The sequence below is a fragment of the Rhopalosiphum maidis genome, chromosome 3 (assembly GCF_003676215.2).
Source record: "Rhopalosiphum maidis isolate BTI-1 chromosome 3, ASM367621v3, whole genome shotgun sequence".
Lineage (NCBI taxonomy): Eukaryota > Metazoa > Arthropoda > Insecta > Hemiptera > Aphididae > Rhopalosiphum > Rhopalosiphum maidis.
Window position 1 is genome coordinate 42,056,408 of NC_040879.1, and position 9,446 is coordinate 42,065,853.

Sequence of the window (9,446 nt, forward strand, 5' to 3'; positions counted from 1 at the left end):
GTATGAATATCTCAATAAGTAGGTATAGTCGCATGCTCGTATAGTCTGTATAGGTAATATCATTAATTATAAATAAAAATAAATAAATTTATAATCAATGGTAATATAGTATAATATACCTAGTGTCATTTCGTATGAACAACATTGTAAAAATTATTTCATTATTAGGATAAAGGGCGGTTGATTTGCACTTTTTGGTTACTTTGCCGGGAGTATTGAAGTTAGATTAAAGTGTAAACGAGATTATATTTTCTGTATATTCTTACCATGTTTTAATGCCATTTCAGGGCGCAGGCTTGTGTATCTATCACCTATGTAATTTATTGATTGATATCACTATTAGGGCCTGTCTGGCTTGGACTTCAAGACAATTAAAACTCTAAAAAACAAAAAAAAAAAATGCTATTACCGCCAATTTGCTCTCAAACAATCACGTATACGTTTTGGAACCACTGAATTCTGGACCGTTATCGGTTACCCTGTTGCCTGTTTCCATTAATTTCTCGACCTATCATTGATGATAAGCATAAGCAGACCATTCATTTTTTGGGATTAGTCTGCACACTGCTTGAGTACGTGATAACTACAGCCGCGTCTTCGCGTTTAAATAAAAATATTTTTTTTTTTTTTTTTTAGTTTTAACGTAAATGTTTGTTTTTTTTTTAATCTTGACGATTTGAATACTCAAAGCCCTTGTTTATGTGAATTATTTTGAACGTTTTTAACAAAAGCACAATTATTACTGTTTCATCACTGTTTTGCAACCATCAAATGATATTGTTTTGTGATTTGACTTACGGCTGACTTAACTAATGGTAAGGATGTTAATAAGAATACTATGGTGATTTTCATGCGCACAACTTCATGTAAAAATACATTATAGCTATACACTACGAGCAATTAGCATGCACTTGGTTGATACTTGGTGTTACTTGTTTCTGTACTTTGTTGTCTATTTCATGTCGCTCGGTGTCATGTAGATTTTCAAGTCTACAATACTATTAACATGTTTTGTTAACTGCAATATATTTTAAATTATAGTTTTATAGTATACAACTCATTATAATGTAAGTACCTAATATAATTTATAGATATTGTTGTTTTCAGATGATAGGTAACATTTTTTACGCTGAGTTTTCACTAAACATTTACAAAATTAATAGTGAGATAAACTCAAGATTAATACATTACATTTTTGTGAATCATTAAATTAATTAATTTTTTTTTTTGTAATCTAGAATAAGACTTAAAAAAAAAACTAAACAAATTATTTATTTATTCCAGGAAAATCAAATTAAAGTAAAACCCACAACTAGTGCTCTAATAGCTGCCAGAAAAAAGGAATTTCTGGAGACAAATAATATGAAAGGTCGTCAATTGTATGATCATGTGCAAGATGATTTTAAAAATGTGAGTTGTTCTATAACTATTAAGCTAAAAAGTATAGTTTTAATATATTATATATGATAACAATATTAAATAGTATATCAAACTTAAAAGATAAAATCTAAACTTATTTTTATTTAAATAAATATAATAATAAATTATTATTTTTTATTTTATTTGATTCACTAAAAAATATTATTTTCAAATATTATTATCACTTAAATTATTTTAATAATCAGTTTATAAATACCAAGTATTTTATTAATATTTTTAAAAACTTAAGATTTTCTAAGTAATTATTTAATCATTATTATCTACAAAATGTTATTTAGCGTGAACTACTAAATTTAATTTTACTTGATGTTATTTACAACAAATATAATGAGTTAAAATAAGTACCTAGATAATAAAAATATAATATTTTTTTTTCTACAGGCCAGAAGTTTTATTGATAAATCAATTAAAAGTACTGGAATCATCTATGATGATCAGTTTTCTAACCACTTGTGTGCTTGGGATATTAATTATCCAGAAAATCCTCAGCGATATGAATCGATCATTAAAAGGTAAGCTCATGTTAGAATATTTTTTAATATTGTTGTATGTGTTATATTTTAAAATTTCAACAGATGTAATGAGTTAGGATTGATTGAAAGGTGTTTAAAAATACAGTGCCGGAATGCCACCAATGATGAGTTATTAATGAAACATTCACAAAGCATAATAGACATATTAAAATCTACTGATAATACACAATCAGTTGATCTTTTACAAACGTTGTCTTCTAAATTTGATGCAATTTACTTTCACCCAGTAAGTAAACTTAAATATTAGTATATACTAAAAAGAACAAAATTTACTATATTAACTATTATTCATAATATTCTATGATTATATTTCAAAGAACTATAAATGTTATATATAACTAAACAAAGAATTTAAATTTATTTATATTTTAGTCCACAGTATAAGCAGTCTTTGTTAGCTACAGGTAGTTCAATAGAGCTTGTTAAAGCAATTTGCGAAAATAAAATACAAAATGGAATGGCTTTTATCAGGTGAGAAATATTATATATTTATTCTTTATAAATTGCTAGAAGTTTGATTGATTTTTTTAAGACCTCCTGGACATCATGCTATGAAATCAAAATTTTGTGGCTATTGTTTTTTCAATAATGTTGCTATAGCTGCAGAATATGTTCTTCGACACTATTCGGTTTCCAAAATTTTAATTGTTGATTGGGATGTTCATCATGGACAAGCTACACAACAAATGTTTTATGATGATCCAAGGTAAGATTTACATTTTTTATTTATATTTTTAAAAACTATTGATATGATTTCATTTTTGCAGAGTCTTGTATTTTTCTATTCATCGTTATGAACATGGACAGTTTTGGCCTAATTTGCGTGAAAGTGAGTGGGACTATACTGGTAATGGCGATGGCCAAGGTTTCAATATAAATGTACCACTTAATGCTACTGGTATGAAAGACGCTGATTACCTTGCTATTTTTCATCAAATTTTATTACCAGTTGCTTCAGAAGTAAGTAATATTGATATTTTTTTGTTCTTGCTTCTGATTATAAGTCTGATTACAATATTATTTATTTTAGTTCCAACCAGACCTTATATTAATATCATCTGGTTATGATGCTGCTCTAGGATGTCCTGAGGTAAATATATTATTATGATCTACATTAAACATTTGTAAGTGTACAATTGTCTGTATTTAGGGAGAAATGGAAGTTACGCCTGCATGTTATGCTCATTTAGTTCGTTCTCTCATGGGTTTTGCGTGTGGTAGAGTTGCTGTTTTACTGGAGGTATATTTTACTCTTGCTTCAAGTAATTAAAAAATATATTTACTAACTTGGATATTTTAAGGGTGGATATTGTTTGAAATCATTAGCAGAAGGAGCAGCATTAACTTTAAAATCATTACTCGGAGACCCATGTCCACTGCTCGATATGACTAGCAATCCTTGTAATAGGTAAAGTTAATAAATATTTTTTTTTTAGACGACTGAAAAAAATAAATATTTATTTATTATTATTATTATTTTAATTGTATTTAGCATTGTACAAACAATACAGAATGTAATTTTTGCACATCAAAAATACTGGAAATGTTTTCAAGTTGACTTTTTATTAAGTCAGTCATTCAGGGCAGTATCTATGTATTCATACTATGAGGAACCATTGAATGTATTTCCAACTTTTGACTGTTATCCTACTCAAGACATCTCAAAAATAGATGAATTTTCTGTTCTTCAACATTTAATTTCTGGTGAGGATATATTTGATTGTGCATTTAATATTTTCATCCAATATTTAAAATTTATATTTATAGAGACCCAATTATTAAACATAAATAATAAAGTTTGTGTTTCGTTTGATCTGATCATGGACCAAAAACATGAGAGCAGCGAAAGGTATAACTTGTTACTTATCTAGTATAGCTTATCTATTTAAAATATATATCATTATTGATTTAAAAGATTATAAAACCAATTATGTTTTACATTGATTGACAATTTAAAACTGTATAAAAACTGTTAGCAATTTTTTTTTTTTTATAAAAATTATTTTTTTTTTCTTACTCTCATATTAACTTATTAGTAGTAAAAATTCTGAACAGCTTAGTACATTAGTTATCAAATCTTAAACATATATTTGTTATAAACTAATATCATATCTTAAGTTTATATAAATTATATGCAAATTAAAAAATTTAAATAGTTAATAATTTTAAGTTAGTATTAACTGTAATAATTATTTTATTATTTTAGTGGTCATCCAGAATGCCCAGGAAGAATAAGTGCAATTTTAAATATGTTCAATGAGTTTCAACTGACAAATAGGCTTTTAGTTTTACCAGTATGAGCATATTTATTATTATTTGTAATTATTGAGTCATTTTATTTCAAAAATTGTATTTTATTTGTTTTAGTCGAGAGAAGCTGAAGAAAGTGAATTACTTCTTGCTCATTCTAAAGAACATATAGATGAAATGTCAAATTTATACAAATTGTCGCCATCAGAATTAAGTGAAAAAGAAAAATGTTATGATTCTGTGTATTTGACTGCAGATACATATAAAGTATCGACACTAGCTTCTGGGTGTTTGTTGCAAGTATTAACATAAATAAATTATTATTATTAAAAAATTTAATGAATTCATAGTAAAACTATTAATTGTACTTGATTATTTTACTTGCAGGTAGTTGATTCTGTATTAAATAATGAAAGTGCATCGGGCGTGGCTGTAATTCGTCCTCCTGGGCATCATGCAGAACTTGATATAGCTTGTGGTTTCTGTATCTTTAATTCTGTTGTTATTGCTGCAAACTATGCTTTAAATAAATATGGTCTCAAAAGGTATGTGGTAATAAACATCTTACTTATTAGACATTATTTACTTATCACTAATTTGGATAAACATTTAATTAGAATTATGATTTTGGATTGGGATATACATTTTGGCAATGGCACAATGAGAGCATTTAGTTCTGATCCTAGAGTTTTATATATATCAATACATCGTTACCAAAATGCAAAATTTTTTCCATGCTCTGAAGAAGGCTCACATAAGGTGACGGGTTCAGGGAGTGGAGAGGGATATACCATTAATATACCCTGGAATAAAGTAAGTACCTATAATTCTAATTGAAAACTCAGTTAGGTTGTGTTAATAAATTAAATTGTTATTTTTATAAACATTCTTTAATTATTTTAATGATGTTAACAAACATGTTTTTTTTTATTATTATTTTTTAGAATGGTATGGGTGATGCTGAATACATTTCAGTTATGCAAAATATAATTTTACCAATAGCCTATGAATTTTGTCCTGAACTTGTCTTGGTGTCAGCTGGATTTGATGCTGCAGTAGGAGATCCACTTGGAGGTTAAATCATATTTTTATTGCTTAGCATTATATTATTATTATAAACCATAAGTATTTATATAATTAATGTCATTGACACATACACACAATTGATAATATGTTCAATAAAAATCTAAAAAAATTATAAACATTTAATTCACTTCAATATGATTTTTTTAATAATTTATTTGTATTAATTGTTAATCAACAATAGATTCATTAGCTAATAGATCTTCAATTCATTGATATAGTCTCTTCAAGTTAGAATCTTAAAAGAACACCACATTCACTCTCTTTTAATGATTTAATTTAACAATTTTAGTCAGATTTCAAATCTCAAAGACATTTATTTACTAATTCAAAGTAATGTAATTCTTAATTATTCAAAATAGTTTATAAATGATCTCTGCCATTGTTGGGTTGATATGTAATTAGGTTATAAAAAAAATATTTTTCAATATTTATAACCTGTTAATTTTATGTTTTTCAAACTTATATTAGTAACATAAAAAAAAAAATGAAAAAGCGACATCAAATTCTGTTTTTAATGTTTTCATTATGTTTATAAATTTATTATCTCAACTATAGTTGTAGCAGGATTGATTCTTTTTCCTCAAAATTGTTAATACTAAAAGTTTTTGGGTATATGGCATCCTCTAATTTATTTATATTAAATTGTATCTTTTTTAAATTTAGTTAATGATTTAGATTATTGAAATAATGTTTTTAGATTAATAGAAAATTTTGCAATTCAAAGTATTAAGATTATTATTTATAATTTTTTCTATTAATCTAAAAACATTATTTCAATAATTTCTAATAAACTTAATACTTTGAACTGCAAAAGGAACTCTTTCATATTCACACAATGCCTAGTATTTATATCTTTATGTTTTTCTCCTATTGTCTATTAATATTAATTTAATTTTGATAAATAACATTTTATTAAATTTTTACATAGTCACTTATTCCTAAAACTAAATACATAGTTAATCAAATTTTAAAATTTCACATCAATTTTTTTGCAGGTTGTAAGGTGACTCCCGAATGTTATGGACATCTCACACATTTTTTATCATCATTAGCCAATGGTAAAGTCATACTTGCCTTAGAAGGAGGTTACAATATTGATGCAGTTTCATATTGTATGACCATGTGCACAAAAGCTTTGCTTGGCGACCCTCTACCACCTTTAAACTTGGAATTTCCCATTTGTAAAAATGCTCAGAAGACAATAAAAAGAGTAGTTAATGTACAAAAAAATTATTGGTCATGTTTTAAGTTTTTCAATTACGAAAGAACAAGTAAACACTCATTTAGTGTTAATGATTAAATGTCTTCAATAGTTATTGTTATATTGTTGATCACTTAGTTTTATACTTTAGATAATTTTTGTAATTTAAGTGTCATAGTTTTTAAGTATTTATGTATATTGTTTATGTATATTATTTATTAGTTTGTATTTTTTTTCTCACTTATGTTATTTAATTTTTGATATGCTTACTGATTTCACTATTAAATAAAATATTAGTTTCTAATTATTATTATCATATATTTATAAGCATTTACTTGAATACCGTGACATAAAAAACTATTCACAATAGTATACAATGTAACAATACAAACATTTTGAGAAAAAAAAATTATCAATTTGAATTTGTCTTACAAACATGAAAAGCATACCTACTGAAATAAATATTTGATCATTTGTAAAAGACGTAACCAGAATTTCTAAATCTTTTGTAGTTCAGTAGTTACTAATATTTATTTAGTATCCTTAAAATAAATATCCTGTATCCATACATATTCTTATTATTGATCTCAAAAGTAAAAAAAAGTTTTGTTATTATTTTTTAAATTAAAATATTTTATCATTATTGTTGGCAATTTTCAAGTGTAGAGTGGTATTTTTATATTTTTGGATTTTTTTAATAATGCTTATAAATTATAATAGCTTCCAGAAAATGACAAAATTATTTTTAGCATATTTGATAGTTATTACATATTTCAAAATAATTAATTTTTTTTGTATAATATGTTAAAGTGATAATTAATTTATGGACTGTTTTCCAAATGCAATAAAAGTGTAAAATAATATTGTGTTGAATAGAAAATTCAAATAATACATTTTTAAACAATAATAATAGTGAATATACTGTTTTTTTGTTAAACTAATATCAATCTTATCGTTTCTGATAGGTAATAAACTTATACTTGTTTATAATTTTGCAATTTAACTAAAATTATTAATTGTTTTCCATTAAATACCTAATTAAGCTGTTAAATTAATTTTATAACAAATAAATTAATAATTATTAAATAAACAATTAAATTATGAAAATTTTTGTTTACTATTATCTATTTTTTTAAAACATTTTACATATATTGCATATTTCCATAATTCATACTGTAATTGTTTTTAGTGCCCGAAAAGTTATGCTAATTATCTATAATATACAGGTTTTAAACATATTTCAAAATAATACAATTAATATTACACAATACCAAATTTAGTATAAATTGTCTTAGTTGTAATTTTTTATAGACTACAGAAAATACCTATGTAAATAAGTAGGTAATTATTTTAATTTTATTTTATTTAAATTATTAATATTATATAACACGTCAAAAATAATTAATACATGAATTTATAATTTCATTTTCATTTTTTATAATTAGTTCTTTCTGTAAAATATGGTTATGTGGCACAATATTAGGTAAAATTAAGACTAATTTTGTCCAAAATATTTTTCTTACATTGTTTAAATTGTACAAATGTTCTTACAGCTATTGTGGTATTTTTATAGACAAATGTAAATTATCTGATTGTAATTTTTATTTATAATTTTATCATAACTTAATACTGGATTGTTAGACATTTTGGTGTTATAAATATACTTATTTTTATTATTGAAACATGAATATGATTTCTGAACATAAAATCACAACAATTATGGTATAAAATAAATATATAAAAATAGTGGGTACTTTAAGGTATACTACTAATATAGTAGGTCATATTTAGGTACCTTGGGAAAATTTTGTGTTTGTGATAATAATTGTATGCATGTGACATAGGATTAAACATAAATGTCTACCAATAAATGACAAACAACAAAGTTTGTGCAACTATATTTCATGTTTTTTTGTGTCTTAGATTTCAAATGTTTGGACAACTGTAATTTACTATGTATTTAGATAAAAAAGTTTAAGTTTATAGCCAAACCTTTTGTTTTCCATTAAAGTATTAAAAGTATGAAGTATCTATGGAATCCTAGAAATTTATTGGTCTAAATCAGTGTAAAATTATATTGTATCGTAATAATAAACCATAATAATATTATCTAACAAATGGAAGTCTTTATTATTTCCTTATTATATCCATATGGATATTCTTTCAATTTATCGCTATGGTTATTGGTTACAAATATGGATTCTAATAAATAAAATGCTTCATGCTTATTACCTATACATTTCTTACCATATGATGTTAATAATTATAAATAGAGGTACCTACTATTTTAACATAATTATTGTACAATAATTTTTTTTTAAATATAAAAATCCTGAAAAACCCTTGAAAAGAATGTATTTCCTAAATGTTTATGATATGTATTATGTGTATAGAGAATTGAGAATGGATCACATAACTATGATGATTAGCGTTCAATAAACATATTATGTAATATGTATGTATATAAGTAGTTAAATATTTCAAGATAGAAAACTACGAGTAAAACAAAACATTATAAATAATTTAAACATTACAAAAAAGAAATATACCTATTTGTACATAATACTATACATAAGTGGTCGAACTATACTATTATAATATTTGGATCATTCTGCATAATATAATATGTAGATAGGCACACATTATAATGCATTCATGAATTCGTATATTACGCCTATATACGTTCACATTTTCACAATGATGTTAAGTCCCCACTCGTCGATTCATGTATCAATACAAGAATAAAAACTACGTGATGTATAAGTGTAGAAAAACCTTTATTTAACGTTAACTTAGAATACAAAAATACAATATATACTTATTATATAAGCTGGTGACCTCCCTCTGAATGTCTCAAATATACCATCTGCCGTCTGCCGAGCTCTTGAATCGGTCTCCTCTATAATGGGGATAAGCGACATCAAGGTTTTTAGGAA

At 24.7% G+C, this 9,446-nt stretch overlaps 1 protein-coding gene across 2 annotated transcripts; it reads left to right on the forward strand.

Moving 5' to 3' along the window:
* The first annotated feature begins 602 nt into the window (after positions 1-602).
* On the forward strand, positions 603-6,735 carry LOC113556014 (histone deacetylase 6). 2 transcript variants are annotated; one of them, XM_026960706.2, is made up of 18 exons: positions 603-815; positions 1,285-1,410; positions 1,822-1,952; positions 2,016-2,199; positions 2,353-2,444; positions 2,506-2,679; positions 2,741-2,933; positions 3,004-3,063; positions 3,124-3,213; positions 3,275-3,381; positions 3,466-3,677; positions 3,741-3,822; positions 4,180-4,267; positions 4,341-4,523; positions 4,611-4,768; positions 4,841-5,036; positions 5,168-5,297; positions 6,305-6,735. In XM_026960706.2, exons 1-18 carry the CDS (start codon positions 813-815, stop codon positions 6,607-6,609), a joined length of 2,514 nt encoding a protein of 837 aa, XP_026816507.1. In that variant the 5' UTR covers positions 603-812; the 3' UTR covers positions 6,610-6,735. The 2 variants fall into 2 exon arrangements, with proteins under 2 accessions (XP_026816507.1, XP_026816506.1); XM_026960705.2 differs by lacking the exons at positions 603-815; positions 1,285-1,410; positions 1,822-1,952 and having other exon boundaries at positions 2,034-2,199; positions 2,346-2,444; positions 6,305-6,727.
* Positions 6,736-9,446: the final 2,711 nt, after the last annotated feature.